This window comes from Capsicum annuum, chromosome 1, assembly GCF_002878395.1.
Source record: "Capsicum annuum cultivar UCD-10X-F1 chromosome 1, UCD10Xv1.1, whole genome shotgun sequence".
Taxonomy (NCBI): Eukaryota; Viridiplantae; Streptophyta; class Magnoliopsida; order Solanales; family Solanaceae; genus Capsicum; species Capsicum annuum.
Genome location: NC_061111.1, coordinates 33,974,888 through 33,997,333, shown reverse-complemented (window position 1 = coordinate 33,997,333; position 22,446 = coordinate 33,974,888). Strand labels below are relative to the sequence as shown.

General features: G+C 36.3%; 1 protein-coding gene and 1 pseudogene across 3 annotated transcripts; both read left to right on the top strand.

Moving 5' to 3' along the window:
- The first annotated feature begins 445 nt into the window (after nucleotides 1–445).
- On the top strand, nucleotides 446–10,958 carry LOC107872027 (pentatricopeptide repeat-containing protein At5g24830). Of its 3 annotated transcripts, none has more exons than XM_047411007.1 (8): nucleotides 446–638; nucleotides 702–847; nucleotides 941–1,099; nucleotides 1,473–3,110; nucleotides 6,084–6,240; nucleotides 7,777–7,815; nucleotides 8,318–8,387; nucleotides 10,257–10,958. In XM_047411007.1, the coding sequence occupies exons 1-4, from the start codon at nucleotides 630–632 to the stop codon at nucleotides 2,893–2,895; spliced, it is 1,737 nt and encodes a 578-aa protein (XP_047266963.1). In that variant the 5' UTR covers nucleotides 446–629; the 3' UTR covers nucleotides 2,896–3,110; nucleotides 6,084–6,240; nucleotides 7,777–7,815; nucleotides 8,318–8,387; nucleotides 10,257–10,958. The 3 variants fall into 3 exon arrangements, with proteins under 3 accessions (XP_047266963.1, XP_016574342.1, XP_016574345.1); XM_016718856.2 differs by lacking the exon at nucleotides 10,257–10,958 and adding an exon at nucleotides 9,400–9,778; XM_016718859.2 differs by lacking the exon at nucleotides 10,257–10,958 and adding an exon at nucleotides 9,400–9,778 and having other exon boundaries at nucleotides 5,492–6,240.
- LOC107877719 lies at nucleotides 3,035–19,714 on the top strand (annotated as a pseudogene).
- The last annotated feature ends 2,732 nt before the right edge of the window (nucleotides 19,715–22,446 follow it).

Sequence of the window (22,446 nt, the reverse complement as noted above, 5' to 3'; positions counted from 1 at the left end):
AGTTTGAATTGACATCTATCTAAGTTATCATATAGTCAAAATATTTTAATGTTGAATCCGTGCTAACACGAGTTATGCTCCTTTAGTAACTAAAAATATTATAATAATTAATTTATTTTTTAAAAATATAATTAAACACCTACAAATACAATTCCACATTTAAAATGTGTAATCAATTTATTGAGCAGGACAAACTTAGGCCTCGTTTGGCCATGAAAACATAATTTTTTGGAGTTGAAATTGAAATTAGAGTTAGAGTTGTGTTTAATAATAAATATAAATTAAAGTTATTTTTAAAATTTTGTAAGATAAGTAGGAATAAGAAAAGTTTCACTTTTTCAAAATATAATTTTAAATTATATTTAAATTTTTTATGGCCAAACATTGTGATTTTTTATTTATTTTTTGGCTAAAATGAAATAAAAATACTCATGCCGAACTGCTACCTAAATTATCTATTTTCCTTTGGAGTTGTACCCAAAAAAGGGGGAAACGACCCGTAAAAGGGCTCCCAAATCACTCTTACCAGTCACACACTACATTTCAATCCGCCGTCTTTCACCGCTTCAACGACGGCGGCGTTCGCAGCCGGCGACTTCCTTCGGTCATCCATTCCAAATTTACGGGAAATGCAGGGTGTAAGTCCTCAACAATCTCTATATTCCATATCATACATTTCTTCTAATTATTTGCTTTTGCAGGTATTACTTGTCTCGAAGGAATCTCAATTTCTTCTTCGGATATTTAACGGGAGTTGTCAAACCCTAGACATCATCAAAGATCGCATCCTTCATACTTTTGCCGATTTATTCAGCTCTAAATCTAATTTGGATGTTATTACCATGAGGTTTAATTGTTCAATTACATATTTATGTTTGTTTATTTATTTATTTATTTTTTGCCAAAAAAGTGATAATTATTGGTATTTTATTATGTGTAGACAAGGTGATGTAGTGCAAAGTGTGATTCGGGAGGTGCAAGGATCAGAAGATTGGTCGTCTAAAGGGAACGAATCGAATGGAGAAGGGTATTCGACTGTAGGTTTTAATGTGTTGGATGCGATGTTGAAGCATAGTTTGGATCGTTTGAAGAGTATGAGGTTTGTTTGAAATATTTGTCCAATTCCTTAAAGATGTTAGCGACTTGAAAAAGAAGCCAGCAGCCACATTATTACTTCCTCCGTCCAGCAATACTTGTCTACTTGACTTGGTACACATGTTAAGAAACAATAAATAATAGGAGTAATTTTATTATATACCCGTTGAATATAACAAGTTTAATGTTTTGGGAAATGCATTGAGTGATAACAGTATGTAATAGTAAGGTTAAAATGAGTAGAAAAGGGTAAATTATTCATTGGTTTTCCAAACTGGACAAATATTGTTGGATGGAGGGAGTAACATATTTAACCAATTTCTTTTCATTCTAATAAAAGAAAAATATTCTTGAAAGAAATATCATGGATTATGCAGGGAAAGAATATCCTCGGTTGAAGGCATTAGTAAATGGACCTTGGAAATAAATTTCAATAATGATGCATATGTTATTAGAGCTATGTGTCTGGATGGTAAACTGGGAGCAGCGTTATCTCTTTGGTGTAACATGATAGAGAATTGTATTGTTCCTGATGTTATTACACATAATTACCTCGTCAATGGACTCTGCAAAAAGGGTGAATTGGAGAAGGCAGAATGGATTGTTAGGGGTATGCTATATAGGGGCCCTTATCCCTCTTGTGCTACGTACAACTCGTTAATAAGGGGTTATTGTCACATAAATGATGTCGATAAAGCTCTAAACACCTTTTCTACCATGGCCAACCATGGGATTGTACCAAACAGAGTTACGTGTAACATCCTTGTTCATGCGCTTTGTAAGAAGGGCTTGGTGGAGGAGGCGAAAAAGCTTTTTCATAAATTACTAAGCAAAAATTATGAGGCGGGGAGTTCAGATTTGATAACATCAACCATAATGATGGATGGCTGCTTTAAAAATGGAGATACTGATCAAGCTCTTGCTTTTTGGGAGAGGATGTTAAAAGAGGGTGCGGAAGTTGATAAAGTTTCTTACAATGTTGTTGTCCATGGATTCTGTTTGAGCCATGACGTTGGCACTGCATATAAGTACTGTTGTGAAATGCTAAAGCTTGGTTTCTTTCCAGATGTTTATTCTTATAACACTATTGTTGGAGCATTATGTAAAAAAGGAAATACCAGTGATGCTTGTTATATCTTTGATGTTATGGCAAGAATGGGTGTCATCCCGGATCAAATTACATACAAAATGATAATACAGGCTTTATGTATTAACAGGGAGGTCGATAGAGCCAATTGTTTTCTTGATTACATGTTAGAGAATTCCATTATACCTGAGCCACTTGTTTGGAATGTTATACTTGATGGTTATGGAAAATGTGGAGACTTACAAAAAGCTACATACATTAGAGACAAAATGGCTGCAAATGGTGTTCTGCCGAACATATATACATATAATGCATTAATTTATGCGCAGATAAAGTCGGAAAATCTTTTTGCAGCTCAGTCCTTGGAGAAAGAGATGCTTTTATATGGTCTCACCCCTGATTCAGTTACTTACAATCTGTTGATAGGTGCTGCTTGTAATCATGGCCTGATTCAGTTAGCACTTAAGCTACATGATGAAATGCTGAGAAAAGGTTGTCAGCCAGATGTAATTACTTACACAGAACTACTTAAGTGGTATTGTCTGCGAGGTATGATGACAGAGGCAGACAAGCTCTTTGCCAAGTTGCTGGCATCTGGTTTAGCAGTTGATCATGTTCCGTTTCTAGTACTCATGAAAAGATACTGCAGAATGAGAGAATTTGATAAAGTCTTTGACCTTTACCAGAAGTGGTCTGAGACAATGCCTAGATGAGTATGCTTCCCCAGGAGTTGTTATGAAGTTAAGGGCTACTCTATCTGTATTTATTCCGGAGGGGAAAGCTTCTTCAGGGAATAGGAAACTGAATGCCACCGATAAGACTTTAGTATGAATTGTCTGGTGGGGACAGTGGATGGTGAAACACGAGACTGTCTATGCTAGAGGAAACATTGGGAACATCATTTTACGACAGGATGAGAGGAAGATTGGTAAGAAGGATATTATTCTGCCGCCGCATTAGTTTAAAAACTATTAAATCTTAAAAAAAAAATTCTAGATTGGGAAACTGGGCAAAACATATTCAAAATCATAAAACTGTGGAAAACAAAACATAAAATTTGCATAATCAGCTGTCAGATTTAGGCTCCACTCAGGGGTTGAGAAGTCTCAGACTTGTTCCTTTTTGTGAGGTCCTACTGTCATTGATAAATTCTGAAGGCTCCATGGAGATGAACATGGTTTCTCCTAACAAATTCTCCTTTCCGATATGAATCTTACAAGATTGAAATCCGCGACCAGTCTAGCTACTTCTTTCTTGCATTTTTCTACTCCTCCCGCCGATGTAGGATTAGCTTTACTGTCTCTATGGCACTCCTAAAAACATTTTAAAACTTCATTGCAGCATTCATGACTACATTACTAAAGTGCATTATTGGGATAACCTACCTCATTGAAACTAGTACTACGAAACATTCCCTCAGTGTTTAAGTAAACACTAACTCTGGTCATCTCTTGCTTTAAAGGCATGCCATTAACATTCTACATCGACTTATAAATGCAGAACACTGGGTGCGACTTCCTTAAATACCCTTTACTAATTATTGTGGTCATTCAGGCCATTTACATTCCGTAATAATATTTGATTATTCATGGAGATAGAATAGTGTAAATTCTCCTCCCTTGACTTTAATTCATCAAGTATTCTGTCCACATCAAGTCATTTTCATTGTCTTTGATTGTGATAGTTCTCATTTTTCTAAAAATATTTAATCCAATACTTGTATATTACATAGGAATGTCAGACCAGACTTTTCAAAATCCATCTTTCTTTCTTCGCAAATTTACTTGACATTGATAACTGGTCCCCTCCATAAGTATGGTTGTAGACAAGTTTCCCTTTCGATGTCAGTAAATCTGCTACTGTTGTTGCACGTTTGCACCTTGATCTTCTGTGCTAATTGATAACTGATACTGTTGTTTTCTCAACTTGATAATTTGCACTATTGATAACTGATGCTGTTTTTTTCTCAAATTGATAATTTGCTATTCAAATCATCTAGAAATATTAAGGTTTTTATCTTCACCTGTGCAGGTAAAATGAACAAACTTTTAATTCTGTACTACCTCTTAATAAGCTTTACCTTATCAAAAAAAGAAGTTTGAGGGAGCCTCTTAGAATACAAAAAGTTAATGCATGAAAATTCTTTGGACTTGAATAAGGAAAATCTTATACGAGAAGATTCGATGATACCTATGGTATTCTGTACAAATAGTACAATTCTTGTTTGCCTTTTAGTACAGATATTGATTACCAATCATGTACACACCCTAAGACTCATAATATAAGGAGCACTTGTTGTACATCGTTACTCCCTCCGACCCAATTTATGTGAGGTTTTGATTGACACAGAATGGAAAGACCGTTGAAACTTATGGTCTTAAACAGGCCATATAAATTTGTTACCTTCTCAAAAAGAAAAAAACAACAAGCCATAGAAATTTCTATGGCGATAGGTTATCTCATTAAGGGTAAATTGGGAAGTCTAAAGTTAAATTATTACTAAATAAGGCAAGATGTCGTTTTTCAGATTGACTAACATGGAAAGAGTGTCACATAAATTTTAGGACGAAAGAAGTACTAATTAAGTCAATGAAAAGCTCTTTTCTATTTTTACATCTGTGGATCAAGGTGATTAGCAGCAAGAAGTGTCTTCAACTAGCTAGTGGAATGCAATGATCAATAGGACTATGGAAAACATATCACATATGAATCAAACAAACTTATTTCGTAGGTTTAGCCTTATTTATCCCAACTGATAGAAAGTAGGTAGCCTAATTCAGATTCCTGAAGCCCCTTAAATTGTTATAATCATTGCTTGTAAACTGTATATGTGACTTTATTAAAATTTCTTGAGTTTTAACTATTTCACCATATTTTATTTTGGTTAATAAGATGATTTTCCTTTGTTGGAATTTCCTTTCCATTCAATTTGAATACAGAGAAGTGACTAGTCTCACAGACTGTTTGGCTTGTCTCAAGAATGAACTTTTACAATGGGCTTGTCTCAGTAATGAACTTTTACAATGTACTAGTCTCAATGAACTCTTACAATGTTAAAGACACGTATTTTGGACCCCTACTAGGTCTCAGATTAGTTTTTTTTTGTACCTTCCTCGTTCCAACTCTCGCAAAGGAAGTACTCGTCAGCATTTTTTTCTGAGTGAAGGTCTTACTTAATTAATGTTATATTTGGTAGGGTGGATATCAGTAGCTTGTTGCATCTGAGGGCCACAATGATCCATTATATCCTAATTTATGCAGTACTTTGCCTTGTTAAAAAAAAGATCGTAATGGATGAATTTTGTGCAGGAAGAGTTACGAGATCCATTTTCTGATGATGAAAGAAAAAGTTGCAAGACATGTTGACAATTGACCAATAATTGGTAGCTTTTGTCCAAAAGTTCATGCATCTGAGATGCAAGATTGACTCAAAAGATGACATTTTAGCTCACATGATTCTGGTCCTTTCAAATGCTTACTCTATGAGGGCCTTAATGCAAAACAATTACATTTTAGATATTCACATTACATTTTACTCATACCAATCTTACCGTGAATCTTTGCATTACTAAGAGGGGTTAGAGTTGTTGATTTTTTTTTTAGCCTGGGTATCTTTGCAAAAATCGTACTTAGGTACACAGGGAAACTATTAGTTTATTAGAAAGGTGAAAAAATTCTAGTCAGATTTCTACTCCTTTGTTTGTATGCATATTCAAACACGAGCAGTTTGTAAAGGTAGTATTTTCTTTAATCTGTCTGCTGTAGTTGTTGTTGAACCTTGTATCTACATTTTTAATTGATTGTGCATTATTTAAGCAGCAGAAGGCAAATCTAAATAATTTTTTTTATGTGGGATTGAGGTCATTGACACACTATCTGTGTGATTTGCTTCTGTGTGCAGGTGTTAAAAGATTCATTTACATCTCTGCTGCAGACTTTGGTGTTGCAAATGCCTGTTACAGGGTTATATGAGGGAAAGACATTTGCCCAAGACTTTCAAGCGACTCAGAAGGTGTTTGGAAGCTTAAAAACACTTTTCGGCTTATTTCTGGTGTCCGGTAAGCCTCAAAAGTGCTTTTAAGCCAATTTCTTTCTTTATATTTCTTCTTCCTTCTTTCATTTGTTGGACTACTATGTGGCACCTCTTATTTGTTTTTGTAACTGTAAGCTCATCATCATAATGATGATGTCAGTGGTGTCAGGGTTGTTGTTGCTTATGGTCCTATAAACCAACAGGTTCTATCTAATCTCTTGTTTGCATGGTACCCCACAGGATTTTGGAGGATCCGAGCAACATAGTAATGGACAATACTGATAAATATTGAGTGCCTTACAATATCAGTGGATATACAAATTGTTTGTTGTACGCTTTCATGCATGCACTATGTGAGACTTCATATGCATCGAATAAGAAGATTGAAATGTCTATTACCATTTAAAAGCAGTTCTCGTATAGATGTTTTTGAGCCATGATATTATTGTATCTTAACAGCTTCGAGAGCTATGATATTATGGGTGCCGTATCTATGTTATGTCATCTGCTTCTGTGCTGTACTATGTGTTTGTGTGATATCTCGTTACTTGAGCCGGGGGTCTTTCGGAAACAGCCTTTCTACCTCAGCAGAGGTAGAGGTATGGACTGCGTACATCTTACCCCCCCCAGACCCCACGTAAGTGGGAATACACTGGGTTTGTTGTTGTAAGCTCATCATCATAATGTGGCTGATTTCTTGTGGAATTATCTTCTTCCACACATAGGGAAGCATTTTATATATCAATTCCTTGCCTGCAAGTGCCGTACTCATCTAAACTTCTAAATAAAGGCTTGAAATTGCATAGCTACTGTATAGTCTCATTTTCATGTACTCTTTTTTGTATCTGGCTATGTTGAAATGTTTCAGTGCTGGTTCCTTAGTGTTTATATCGAACATGAGATATCACACTCTTGGGTGTTTAGTCAAAATTATATTATTACAGTATATGGTATCTGTGTAAATTGTTTATATTTATTAAAATGATCTTATCTAATTAATATTTAACTTACAAGAATTGAGACCCAAGTTAATTTATATTTGAACTAATTTAGATGTTAAAATGTTGCAATAATCAGTTCATTTTTAGTGTTAAAATGCTCTAAGGGCATCTCATTCGTTTTGACAGTGAAATGTTTATCAGCACTTCTTTTACAATCTATCAGCTGCTTATTTTCAGTTGTGGTACAGTAGTACTTGTACAAATGCGTAATGCTTTTTCATAGATTAGCTCTAGCACTTAAAAAGTGCTTTTTAGCATGCAAATGCTTAAAAACTTCTTGAATTCAGCTAATCCAAACAGGCTCTCATTAAAATTGCATGAAGGATATCTACATGTGCTTAGGCAATATGAGAAGCCATAAAATATGGCTTCTTGTCATAACACTCAAACATACTACCTCTGCAGGGATTCGAACCTATGTTCCTAAGGTTCCACTCCAGCTTTTCAACTTCTAAGCCACCACTTTGGGGCACATAGATTCAGAAATACTCCAAAAGTGACTAGTTTGGTTCTTTATTTGTTTATTTCTGATAATTTCATGTCTGTATCGTGCCATGCAGAGGGCAGCTGAAAATGAACTGCTGACCAGGTGTATGGAGGTAAGCTGTTCTCAGTTGGTCTTTCTCCTAACCATTTCAGATGAGCCCATTATATCTGCTTAATTTAATGACTTGTAAATTGGTGTACTCAGAAGATTTTTTGGTGTGGTCACCTTATGTTGAACCTGTCTGCTTGTTTTTCTTCAGCCTTTCCGGATAGAAGATGCATAAGCTATTTTATACAGAATTAGAGCTTCTGTTTGTCATTTTTGGTGTCTTTACTCTTTAGCTGCATGTGAGCCTTTCCATTAGAGGCAAATTGTGCAACATGTGTCCTTTACTTTTGAAACGGTCAAGAGGAAGTATTGGTAGGAGCATGTTAGACTGCTTTTATTTGCTTTAGATGGTAAACAGATTGATTGTGAGCTAGGGTTGGTTCAATAGCCAGAATAGGATTTGACTTATTTTACCATATTTCTTAGCATATTAAAGTCTGCATTGAGTTTCTTTTAGAAAAAGGGAAATTCTTATCTGTTGTTTTTGGGACTGTCTTGTTTTGCAGGCATGGAAAAGAATCTAGTCATCCTTCAGGACAGGGTTCAAAACAATTATTTTCTTCCTTCCAATATAAGGTGGGGCTAGGATGTATGTTTTTCCATTTTCTGTATTTTCTTCTTCCTCCTCTTTCAGAGATAGCAACTTTCATTTCACCACCAATGAGCTACTGCCCATCCAATATTTTTCCGCTCACTTATATCTGGTTTCTTCCCCTCTTCCCTATCCGTATTTCTCTTCTCCCTCCACTTTGTGTCTCACTTCCCCTTCTTTAATTGGTGGTTTCTTCTTCCCTTTAACCAGCATCTACCCCTTCCCCTTTCTCCTTGGGCATGTTCATATATGGAAAAGTATATTGATGTGCCGATACAAGTGTTTGAGAAGCATAAAATTACTTGTGCTACTTTCCTCATGACAATCCATTATATCGGACAAATTTGTGAACGGATAACTGTAGAGTCCGAAGATACACTTATCCTATAATGGCTAGGACAGCTCAATGGAATATAGACGTTGATGCTTTTCACCTGTATTATATTCGTAACAGTCGTTGTGCCTTTCCTCTAGAGTCTAGGAGTTACATATTTATGTTAGCTAGCAATTTTAGAATTTTCAAAGTGAGGGATTGAGGACCAACTGGGTATGTGATCCTTGGAAGTACGCCTGTGTTTGTAATTGCAAATGCTTAGGACGACATAAGACTGGGAGTTGTGATTCGTATTTACATAGTTCAAGAGTCCACTTTAATTTCCGGCTTTTGAAGGAGTAATTATGAGGCCTGATTTATTTATGGTACGCACCGTGTTGGAAGTGTGAAGTTGCCTCTAGGTGTAATTGGTTCTCCTCTAGAGATGGTACGTGTCATCTTTGTCTATTGTGTATCAGTCATATCCCCTCATCATACTGCTATACAGTTGACGAATAGGATGTTTATTGCATTTTGTTGAAACCCCATGAATCCTCCTCTTCTCTTCCTTTAAGATTTGTGCAATGACATTATGCAAATATTTTACATTCTAATGCAGGTGTTGCACTTGTTTGTGTTGTAAGTTTCTCGTGGGTTACTAATCATAATGTTGCTCTTCACAGATCTTGCAACATGCGAAACCGCTGAGTCAAATTCCCCTTGTTGGGCTGTTGTTTATCCCTCCTGTAAATTTGATTGCAGTTGGAAAAGTTGCTGTGAGAGCAGCAACAAACCCTGTATTCCCTCCTGATGTCATTGACGTTCATGAAATCTTACGCTGCAGCCAGCAGAGAACTGTATAGCTGAATGATTAATAGGAGTAGATGATTTATCCTCTATTTCTTTTCGCTTTGGTATTCCAGTTTGCATTTTGCAATCATTACTCGTTTGATCTCTTTTTACTATGTATGATGTTTAAACAAAAAAAGGAAATAGGAAGAGGATAAATAAAAATGAAGCACAGAGATGGCAGGTTGAGTTGCTGCGAAAATTCCCAATTGATTTTGTTGTGTAACATTTTCTGTTTTTAATCCGTCCTACCTTTGTTGCGCAGGTCTGACCTGCTTCACTTAGCTCTGGATTTCTTTTTGTTCTTTTCCTTTTCACCTTTGTTATTCAGTAAAAATAGATTAGTTTAACAATGTTATTTTTGTGAGTGAAGAGTGTAATATTTATTCAGGCAGACAATATTATGTTTGTGAGTGGAGTGTAATATTTATTTATGTAGTTTAAGCGTTTTTCGTGTGTTTTAAATTTCAGTGTAGTGAAATTTTTAAAACAAAAACTTCCCCCAGTTTCTTGTGAAAATACAAATTTTGAGCAGTTGTGTTATAATTCGATTGCTTAGCAGGATCAGCCTGAGAACCATTAGTCCTAGGCAATTTTGACGATCCAGAAATTTACTTGTAAGCTATTTTCTGTGGTCTCTCTTGTGAATTTGTGGTTGTTGATAGAAGTACGTATCTATTTCCTTATACAGGAAATTTCCCTGCGTTCAAGTCTTAGAGAGGATGTGCAGTGGCTGAGAAATGAGCTGCTCTTCATGCAGTCTTTCCTCAAAGATGCAGAAGAAATGCAAAGCGGAGATGAGAGAGTTCAACAGTGGGTATTTGAGATCAACTCTGCTGCTAATGATGCTGTCGCTATATTGGAGACTTACAACTTTGAGGCTGGTGAGGGTGAAGGTGTTGGTGATGGATTTGCTACGCGCCTTAAGGCTTGCGCTTGCATCTGTAGGAAGGAGACCAAACTCTACAAAGTCGGAAAGGAGATCCAATCACTCGAGCAACAAATCATGGATATCTCTCGTAAATGAGACACGTATGGTATTAGAAATATCGATAATATTGCTGGAGAGGACCAAGTAGCAGGCCTAACAATCAGTCTGCTTTGGTTAGAACATTAAGGAGAACCACGTCCTATGTTGATGAGGATCATATTTTTGTTGGCTTTCAGGATGTCGTAGAAAGATAGCTAGCTGAACTTCTCAAAGAAGAGCCTCGCCTAGTTGTTATCTCCATTTATGGTATGGGTGGATTAGGTAAGACCACTCTTGCAAGAAGCCTCTACACCAGTTCTAGTATAGTCTCTAGCTTCCCAACACGTGCTTGGATATGTGTTTCTCAAGATTACAATACCATGGATCTGTTATTTTCCACAATACGGGTATGTAGAATCTGTATCACGGAACAACTTTAACTTGAGTTCAAGTATGAACAAGAACACAATGAAGTATTAAACACCCTCAACACAACATAAAAAAAGACTTTTCCAAGAGGTGTATTTATTTTTTCAGAAAATAAAGATGAAACAGAAATGATTTAGGCCAAGTCGTCCGAATTCATGGACTTTCCTCAAGGAATAATTCCTCTCACTGTACTCAAAGTTATGGAATTTTCCTTCCAGGATAAAATGGTCTTCAATCCGACTATAGCGGTACCTCAAATAGGCGGATTCTTCAAATACACTCACGGTTTGAATGATCACACTTGGAGTATTTTTAAGACAAGAAGAAGAAGTTTGTAATCTGAAAATTTCTGTATTTTCTATCTCTTAAACCTGTGGATGAAACCAGGTTTATATAGCCACTAGATGCCCCTTTGAAAAGGTGGCATTGGTTCATATTAGAGGTGTGTGACTCTTCCTGAAAATGCATGTCTATTCACTTAAACCAATGCAGTAATTTTCTGAAACAGTACACTATTTCGTGAACAGTACACTGGTTCAAAACAGTGCATTACTTCGTTGAAGAGTTGCATCTGTTCGAACCAATGTATCAGTTCAGGAAACATTGTTTCAAAAATTTGCACCAGTTCAGAAACAGAAGCACAGAAGCAGTGCACCAGTTCGCGAAATAGTGCAACGATTCGTTGAAACAGTGGCACCATTTCAGGTCGAACATTGCATCTGTTACTGTTACTGCATGCATGTATTTATTAATAGAGTATTACTGATTCAGTCTAGATTATTTTTGTCAAATAAAATTTGTCCAAAAATAAAGATCTCATCGATCGATCCAAATCTAAAGCCGAGATGAGCGAGCGACGACGACGACGACGCGAGGCATCTCTATTTCCTTGCCTCACTTACCATATGGAGTAAGTTCTCTTCTTCCACCAATGTGGGAGGAAGAGTAAACTTGCCAAAATTGAGTACACTTTCCCTTTTGGGTGTTAACTCAATTTTTTTTTCTTCCACTTGATTTCTCCATTTTTAATTCAACACACTTTCATTACTATGAACCCAACAATCCCCCACATGAATAGGGAATGACTATTTTTCGTAAAATTTTTACGGACAAGTATGTGATCATCAAGCAAAGACTGATTGCATCTGGATAAGTGGGTTTCCCTTTAAACTTTCCGTAGTGAACATGCATCGGATGCACTCGGTCAATCGGTAAATTTGATATCTTTGAACCGTCGAGCTTTAATGTACACCTAGACAACACATGTCACACAATCAGCCTTTTACCGTTAATGGTTCTTACGGTTTTGTTCTTTTCAGCTATGAACACGTCCCAGTTTTCACGAGAGCTTAGAGAATAGGCCTTTACTGACATTCTCTTTGAAGCGACTTCCACTTCGCCCACACATAGGTGATTTCTAAAAGTTCAATCCTAGAGATTAAACTATTTGTCAAATCTGCCAAATTTAGATAGTCATTAAAAGACTTTTCACCTTAAGTCTTATCCTTGTTTACTATACATTGTCTACATCATGAGAATGGGTTAGGTAATTGACAATGTTGAACCTGTCAGACACAACTTTATTTGATCTCCTTGAACTTAGCTCTTGGGATCTCTAGTCTTCTAGGTACAGTTATCGCCATGCTGACTCGTCCTAGGCCTTAAACTCATTCCCTTGGATGTCCTTTCTACTCCTTCTCTAGATAGGCCTTTTGTAAGTGGATTCGATACTTTATCCTTTGACTTTACATAGTCTACAGTGATAATTTCACTAGAGAGAAGTTCTCTTACGGTATTATGTCTTCGTCTTATATAACGAGATTTACCGTTATACATCATGCTCCCTACCCTACCTATTACCACTTGGCTATCACAATGTATACATACTGGTGCCACTGGCTTGGGCCAATACAAAATATCTTCCAAGAAATTCTGGAGCCATTCTGCTTCTTCACCGACTTTATCTAATACGATAAATTCAGATTCCATTGTAGAGCGAGCGATACAAGTCTGTTTGGATGATTTCCAAGAAAATGCTCCTCCACCGATAGTAAATACATATTCACTTGTGGATTTTACTTCGTTTGATCCAGTGATCCAATTTGCATCACTATATCCTTCAAGTACCGCAGGATATTTATTATAATGCAAAGCATAATGTTGAGTATATTTAAGATACCCCAAAACTCTTTTCATTGCCATCCAGTGAGTTTTGTTGGGATTACTCGTGTACCGACTTAATTTACTGATAGCGCATGCTATATATGGTCGTGTACAGTTCATTATATACATTAAACATCCTAATATTTTTGCGTACTCCAATTGTGAGTCACTTTCACCTTCATTCTTTCGAAGTGCAAAGCTCGCATCCAATGGAGTCTTGGCAATACCGAATTCTATATACTTGAACTTGTCAAGTACCTTTTCGATATAATGAGACTGTGACAATGCCAACCCTTGTGGACTTCGATGGATTCTTATACCTAAGATCACATATGCAACTCCAAGGTCCTTCATATCAAACTTGCTCTCGAGCATTCGTTTTGTTGCATTTATGTCAGAAATATCTCTACTGGTGATCAACATATCATCCACATATAAACATACAATGACTTGGTGATTTGGAGTATCTTTAATATAAACACATTTATCACATTCGTTTATTTTGAATCCATTTGCCAACATGGTTTGGTCAAACTTCGCATGCCATTGTTTTGGTACTTGCTTTAGTCCATACAACGACTTAATAAGTCTACACACCTTATTTTCTTTTTCTGGAACGACAAAACCCTCAGGTTGTTCCATGTATATTTCTTCCTCCAAATCTCCATTTAGGAATGTGGTTTTCACATCCATTTGATGGATTTGAAGATCATATACCGCCGCCAAGGCAATTAACATTCGAATCGATGTTATCCTTGTTACTGGCGAATATGTATCAAAGTAATCAAGACTTTCCTTCTGTTTGAAGCCTTTATTTACAAGTCTTGCCTTGTATTTGTCAATAGTACCATCCGCCTTCATTTTCCTTTTGAAGATCCATTTAGAACCTAAAGGTTTATTTCCGGGAGGAAAGTCAACCAATTCCCATGTATGGTTGCTTAAGATTGAATCTATCTCACTATTGACTGCCTCTTTCCAAAAGGATGAGTCTGACGACGACATCGCTTCTATAAATGTTTGAGGTTCATTTTCTAAGAGAAATATTACAAAATCCAACCCAAACGAAGTTGACGTTCTTTGACGTGTACTACGTCTTGAATTTTCTTCATTATGTACATTCTCAGTTCATCTCGAGGTTGTTTAGATCCTCCACTAGACTGTTCATGTCTAATTTTATACGGGTAAATGTTTTCAAAGAATTCAGCATTGTCTGATTCAATTACCGTATTTTCACTAATATCCGGATGTTCGGATTTATAAACCAAAAATCGACATGCTTTGCTACTTTTAGCATATCCTATGAACACACAGTCCACCGTTTTAGGTCCTATCTTAACCCTTTTAGGTATAGGAACATGAACCTTCGCTAGACACCCCCCACACTTTGAAATATTTCAAGTTAGGTTTTCTTTCTTTCCATTTTTCGTAAGGAATTGATTGTGTCTTACTATGGGGAACTCTGTTGAGTATACGATTGGCTGTAAGGATGGCCTCCCCCCATAAGTTTTGCGGTAAACCAGAACTTATAAGTAATACATTCATTATTTTCTTCAAAGTTTGGTTTTTTCTTTCCGCAATTCCATTAGATTGAGGTGAATACGGGGCCGTACTTTAATGGATTATTCCATTCTCTACACATATTTGCGCAAAGGAAGAGTCATATTCTCCGCCCCTATCACTTCTTATCATTTTGATCTTTTTGTCTAACTGTTTTCAACTTCAGTTTTATATTGCCTAAACGCATCTATTGCTTCATCCTTACTGTTTAGCAAGTTGACATAACAATATCTAGTGCAATCGTCAATAAAAGTTATGAAATATTTTTTCCCACCACGAGATGGTGTTGACTTCATATCACAAATGTCAGTGTGTATTAAGTCTAAGGGATTGAAATTCCTTTCAACGGACTTATAAGGATGCTTTGCATACTTCGATTCCACACACGTTTGACACTTTGATTTATTGCACTCAAAGTTTGGCAAAACTTCTAAGTTAATCAGTTTTCGTAACGTTTTGTAATTAACATGGCCTAAACGTTTATGCCATAAATCATAAGACTCAAGCAAATAAGACGAATTCAAACTTTTATTCATTTCAACAGTCATTACATACATTTTATAAAGGCCTTCAGTCAGATAATCTTTTCCTACATACATTTCTCCTTTGATAACTATAATTTTTTCAAAAACGGTTACACATTTGAATCCGTTCTTATCTAGGAGTGAAACAGAAATTAAATTCCTACGTAACTCCGAAACATATAACACATTGTTCAGTGTCAAGACCTTGCCGGAAGTCATCTTTAAGCAAATTTTTCCTGTTCCCTCTACCTTAGCAGTAGCGGAGTTGACCATGTAGAGCATTTCTTCTATTTGCGCCGGAGAAAATGACGAGAACAACTCTTTGTTTGTGCAAACATGGCGTGTGACACTTGAATCCATCCACCATTCGCGTGGATTCCCCACCAAGTTGCATTCCGTGAACATAGCACACAAATCATCATATTCTTTGTTGGACTCAATCATATTTGCTTGGTCCTTTTTCTTGCCTTTCTTCGGGGCTTGACAATCTGTGGACTTGTGGCCAATTTTGCCACAATTGAAGCATTTTCCCTTGAACTTTTTCTTGGGTTGATTGCTTCCATGTTCAACTTTATTTCTTTTCTTCGAGTTGTTTTGACCATCTTTTACAATATGTGCTCCATTCATTGTAGAATTTCCCTTTGACCTTCTTTCGGCAGCTTTATTGTCCACTTCAATACGAAGTCGGACAATAAGATCTTCAACGGTCATCTTCTTGCGTTTATGCTTTAAGTAGTTTTTGAAGTATTTCCACAAAGGTGGTAGCTTCCCAACTATCGCTGCTACTTGAAAAGCATCATTCACAATTAAACCTACAAAATAGTTTATGTGAGTATTAAGAACATTTTTAATTTGTTCAACTACGGTATTTTTCAAAAATATACCTTCTGCTAGGAGATCACGTATGATGACTTGCAACTCCTGTTCTTGAGAGACAACAGATTTACTATCAATCATTTTGAAGTCCAGGAATCGTGCAACAAGGAATTTCTTAATTCCCACATCCTCCGTTTTATATTTCTGTTCAAGTGCCCCCCACAGTTCCTTTGATGTCTTGGTTCCACTATAGGCATTATAGAAGTCGTCTTGGAGACCACTCAGAATATAGTTCCTGCAAAGGAAACTGAATGTTTCCAAGCTTCTATAATAACGAAGCGGTCCTTGTCCGAGGTTCCCTCGGGCACCTTGGGAACGTCTTCGCTACTGAACCGTTGTAGACATAAAGTGGTGAGGTAAAAGAACATCTTTTGTTGCCATCGCTTGAAGTCAATTTTCAAAAATTTTTCGGGCTTCTCCGCCGATGCCATCGTTGGCGGAGTATTTGTGCGAGTTGATGTGACAATATTATTTGCCCCCACAGACGTTGTCGCATCCATCATTTGACTTTCAGTTGTCATTTTTTCTGTCACCACAAGACAGAAAACTTAGTATTTTTCAGAATACTATTTATAAAGTTAAATAACTTTAAACTCTTCTTCTTGTTTCTAGTCAACGATGAAGTTTTTATTACTTCGAATCGTCAATCGAGTGAACCTTAACTCGTGATGAAGATTTTATGTCTTCTAATCACTAGTTAAATTCAAGTGGAGTAGAAAGCCTAAGCTTTAATCTCTAAAAACAAGCAATACAGATTCTGTAAGAAATTATTCATTAAGATTGTTATTTTCCACAATACGGGTATGTAGAATCTGTATCACAGAACAACAACCTCAACTTGAGTTCAAGTATGAACAAGAACACAATGAAGTATTAAACACCCTCAACACAAGATCAAAAAAGACCTTTCCAAGAGGTGTATTTATTTTTTCAGAAAATAAAGATGAAACAGAAATGATTAAGGCCAAGTCGTCCGAATTCACGAACTTTTCTTAAAGAATAATTCCCCTCACTGTACCCGAGGTTATGAATTTTCCCTCCCATGATAAAATGGCCTTCAATCTGACTATAGCGGTACCTCAAATAGGCGGATTCTTCGAACACACTCACGGTTTGAATGATCACACTTGGAGTATTTTTAAGACAAGAAGAAGAAGTTTGTAATCTGAAAATTTCTGTATTTTCTATCTCTTAAACCTATGGATGAAACCAGATTTATATAGTCACTAGATGCCCCTTTGAAAAGGTGGCATTGGTTCATATTAGAGGTGTGTGACTCTTCCTGAAAATGCATGTCTATTCACTTAAACCAATGCAGTAATTTTCTTAAACAGTATACTATTTCATGAATAGTGCATCACTTCGTTGAAGAGTTGCATCTGTTCGAACCAATGTATCAGTTCAGGAAACATTGTTTCAAAAATCTGCACCAGTTCAGAAACATAGAAGCAGTGCACCAGTTCGCGAAATAGTGGCACATTTCAGATCGAACATTGCATCTGTTACTGTTACTGCATCAGGTCGAAAATGATCTCATCGATCGATCATTTTTCAAATCCAAAGCCGAGCGAGCGACGACGACGACGGCGCGAGGCATCTCTATTTTCTTGCCTCACTTACCATGTGGAGTAAGTGTTTCACAATATAAACACCAAAAAGTTCTCTTCTTCCACCAATATGGGAGAAAGAGTAAACTAGCCAAAATTGAGTACACTTTTCATTTTTAGTGAACTCAATTTTTTCTCTTCCACTTGATTTCTCCATTTTCCATTCAACACACTTTCATTACTATGAACCCAACAGGATCTTCTTAGGAATATCATAAAATCTATCCAAGGACGCACCAGGGAAAATCTAGATTTGTTGGAACAGATGACTGAGACAGATCTAGAAAGTCACCTTCGTGGTCTATTGAAAGAAAACAAATAACTTGTGGTAGTTGATGATGTATGGCACAGAGAAACATGAGAAAGTTTGAAAAGAGCATTTCCAGATAGCGAGAATGGAAGTAGAGTGATTATTACCAAACGCAAGGAGGATGTCGCTGAAAGAGCAGACAACAAAGGTTTTGTCCATAAACTCCGTTACCTTAGTCAAGAAGAGAGTTGGGATCTCTTTTGCAGGAAACTACTTGATGTTCGGGCAATGGTCTCAACAATGGAGAGGCTAGCTATGGATATGGTGGGAAAATGTGGAGGCTTACCTCTTGCAATTGATGTATTAAGCGGGCTACTTTCACACAAATGGGGGCTGGAAGAATGGGAAAAAGTGAAAGCACACCTTTGGCGGCAAATTAAAGATGACTGTATTGAAATCTCCTGCATACTGTCTTTGAGCTACAATGATTTGCCAACTGCGCTCAACCAATGTTTTCTTTACTTTGGCATTTTTCTAGAAGATCAAGTGGTTGAGGCTGAAAATAATACCATTGTGGCTGGTCGAGGGTTTCATACCAAGAGGTGAAGAAAGAATGGAGGATGTCACTGAAGGCCTCATAAGACGAAAATTGGTTCAAGTTGCTGAAACATATTGGGTGAAAGATACTAAATGTAGGATTCACGATCTACTTTGGGATCTTGCTGTACAAAAGGCATTGGAGGTAAACTTATTTGACATTTATGATCCACGAAAGCACACCATATTTTCCTTATGTCACAAACATGCCGTTCATGGTCAAGGAAAAAGGTACCTCTCACTAGATCTTTCTATCTTGAAGGTGGTCAATTATGTTCTTCGATCCAGATTTTTATAAGCTGGGTCTTATAAACTTTCAAAATGGTTTTCAACCTATATATGTGATACTTGGAGATTCGTTCTGGCACTAAACTACCTGATGCCATAGGAAGTTTGTACCACCTCAAGTTCTTAAGCTTGAGAGGTATCCATGAGCTTCCCTCCTCCATTGGCAACCTCAAGAATTTACAGTCACTCTGTGTCCTTCATGAATACATGCATTTATTCCAATTACCCCATGAGACAGCTGACCTAATAAATCTAAGACATTTAGTTGCTTGGTACTCAAAACCTCTTAAACGTATAAACAAACTCACAAGTCTTTGAGTTCTTAAAAGAATTGCTTGTGATCAGTGGAAAGATGTCGACCCTGTTGATTTAGTCAATCTCCGAGAATTAAGCATAAACCATATTAAGAAATCTTACTCCCTAAATAACATTAGCAGCTTGAAAACCCTTAGCACTCTCACGTTGAATTGTGTAGCGGATGAATCATTCCCGGCTCTTTAATTTCTTAGTTCTTGTCGAAAGCTTCAAAACTTGTGCTTAAATGAGAGAATAGACAAACTGCCCCTATCTGACCAGTTTCCAAGTTCAATCACAATTATGGTCCTTTATTACTCTGAACTCATGGAAGATCCGATGCCTATCCTTGGAATATCACCAAACCTAAGGAATCTCGATTTAGTAGCAGCTTACGAAGGAAAAGAAATTACATGCAACGACAACAACTTCTGTCAACTAGAGTTCCTTTGTGTTGATAACCTTGAGAACCTAGAAAGATGGCATTTAGCCACAAGTGCCATGCCTCTGATTAAAGGTCTTGCCATCCGTAGCTGTCCAAAACTAAATGAAATTTTGCGGAGAATGAAAGACGTGCTGAGAACTCATCTTTGAAGGAGCTTTTCAAGCATATATGGTGTCCTATTTCGTCTACTTTCATAATCGTAGAGGTAATTAATTGTCTATAGGTAAATAAATTATTGATGAGGTTTTTGGTCTTATATGTTTGAAGTCATTTTATACCTAGAAAATATTTTTCATGAAAAATATTTTCTTAAAAAGTATTTAAAAAAAATAAATTTGGGGGTAGGGGATTGGAGGAGGGATTATAATGTGGGAAATCGAACCCTCACCAACAAGGTGGAAGTTTAGGTAACTAACCAACTAAACTACTAAGATTCTCCTAAAAAATGTTTCTAGATGTTTAGTTGGTTCAAAAAAAAATATACATTACAAGTTAATTAGTAATATTAGCACATCAGAGAGCTTCTTGATGAGAATTTTGAATACTAACGATTAGTAAAACTCTAACGGCTTCAGTTGGAGAAACTAGTATGAAGTTAAGTGAGGAAGCCATTTTTCCTATTTTGATGGAAAATATTTTGGTAAACTAATACTAGAAATGACTTCCTCATAATGAACATTTTCCTCGAAACAGGGGTGTCAAGTGGGCCGACCCGACCCGACCCGACTACCTAACCCGGCCCGGTTTGACCCGACCCGATAAGCCCTAGGGCTTTAGGGTTCCGGGTCCCGGGCCGATTATTTTGTTAAAATGGGCCGGGTTAGTTAACCGGCCCGGCCTGGCCCGACAAAATTAAAAAAAAAAGATATTTTGAATTTTGGGCCAAACTAGCCGTTGGCCCAACGGCTATATAGCCTTTTTTGGGTCCAAACGGCTAGTTTGGGCCCATTTATTAAAAAAAAAAAAAACTTTAAAAAATATTTTTTAATTTCAAAAAAAATCTATAAATACCCTACAACTTCAAATCATTTTTCATACAATTTTTCACTCTCTCAAATCTCAATTCTCAAATCTCAATTCTCAATTCTCAAATATTCAATATATTTAATTTCTTAAAGTGTTCACTTTAATTTTTTAATTTTTCATTTACAAAGTACGAGCGAAAGTTTTTAAAGTCGCAATCTTCGAATACTTCCAAAATTTGGTATTGTCGTTCCATCTCTTACGTTTAATTTTTATTTATTGTATTAATTGTTTAATATTTAATTTTATTATATTTGTGTATTTCGAATATTTTTAGTTTAATTTAATTTATATTATGGATAAATTAAGAAACCTCGCTACTAAAGGTGTTAAATTTTTTTGTCCCGGAAGCGGTAGTGGTAGTAAAAAGCGAATTACTAGCGGTAGAGGTAGTTCAAGTAGTAGATATACCCGTGTGCCTTCGCCTCCGGTACCGCTTGGTACACCTTTTGAGGAAGAAATAGGTGTAGGTGCTCACGATATGGATTATGTAGAAGCTTAGGAAAATTACGGTATAGAAGAAGAAAATGAAGTAGATGCGGTTAATTTAGACGAAGATAATGAAAATATTGCTGAGACACCCGCAGTAGGAAATGCTAACGTTAGATCTGAATCAGTTAATCTCCCTTCCCGTCCTCCCAGTGCCCCAAAACCTCGTAAAAGAACTAGTATTGCATGACAATTTTTTGAACGTATATCAGATATTGAGGTGCAATGCAATATTTGTCAACAAATATATAAGCATAGAAGTGGAGGCAAGCAAGGGGGTACGGGTACGTTAATGAGACATATAGCTGAAGATCACAAAAGAGAGTTAAATATTGCAAAAGGTGGTGGGGATTTTGGTGGGTCAACGCAAACTAGAATGGACCCAGCAACCGGTCACGTATCGAAGAAGTATAATAAATTGAAGGACAGGGAAGAAATAGCTAAAATGGTAGCTGTGGGTTGTTTGCCTTTTAGTTTTCCTTCTTCTGATGCATTTATTCGTTATATACAAGCAATTTATAATCCTATGTTTAATGGTATTCCTAGAACTACTTGTCGGTCTGATATTTTTAGACTCCATTCACAATATTGTTTTTATTTATCAACATTGTTAAAAATATTCAATGTAGATTGTCCCTAACTTCTGATCTTGGTCGTGCTGTAAATAAAAATGATTATTTAATCGTTACTTGTCATTGGATGGATAGTAATTTTGTGATGCAAAAACGTATTCTTGCTTTTTTATATGATGAAGATCGTAAACATACTGGACAATTTATTGCTGATTCTATTGTTAAAATTGCCGGATATTATGGTATCGAAAATAAAATTTTATGTATTGCTTTTGATAATGCTTCTAACAACAAGACTGCTATAACAAAAATAAAATCTACGCTATTTCCGCCCTTGCCTGAAATTTTTCATATTAAGTGTGCATGTCATATATATAATTTAATTGTAAAAGATGGTCTTGAGTTTTTTGAGCTTTATATTGAAAAAATTCGTCTTGCCGTTGGTTTTATTCAAGGAAATAATCGTAGATCGAGAATTAGAGAATTTAAAGTTGAATGTCAAGAAAATGAACTTACACCGATTTTGATGCCTGAGGAAATTGATACTAGATGGAATTCTATGTATGAATTTTTAAAAACTTGTTATAAATATAGAATTCCTATTACACTAGCTTTTAACCAACATTGCGGTTCATTTGCTGATTCTGCTGATTGCATGCTACATAATTCTGATTGGGTTGTAATTAATGATCTTGTTAAGTTTTTAGAAAAATTTTATGTAGCTACGGTTGAATTTTCCGGTGCTTATTATCCTACTGTTTGTAATAATTTGGCATATATAGCCGATATTTCTGGTT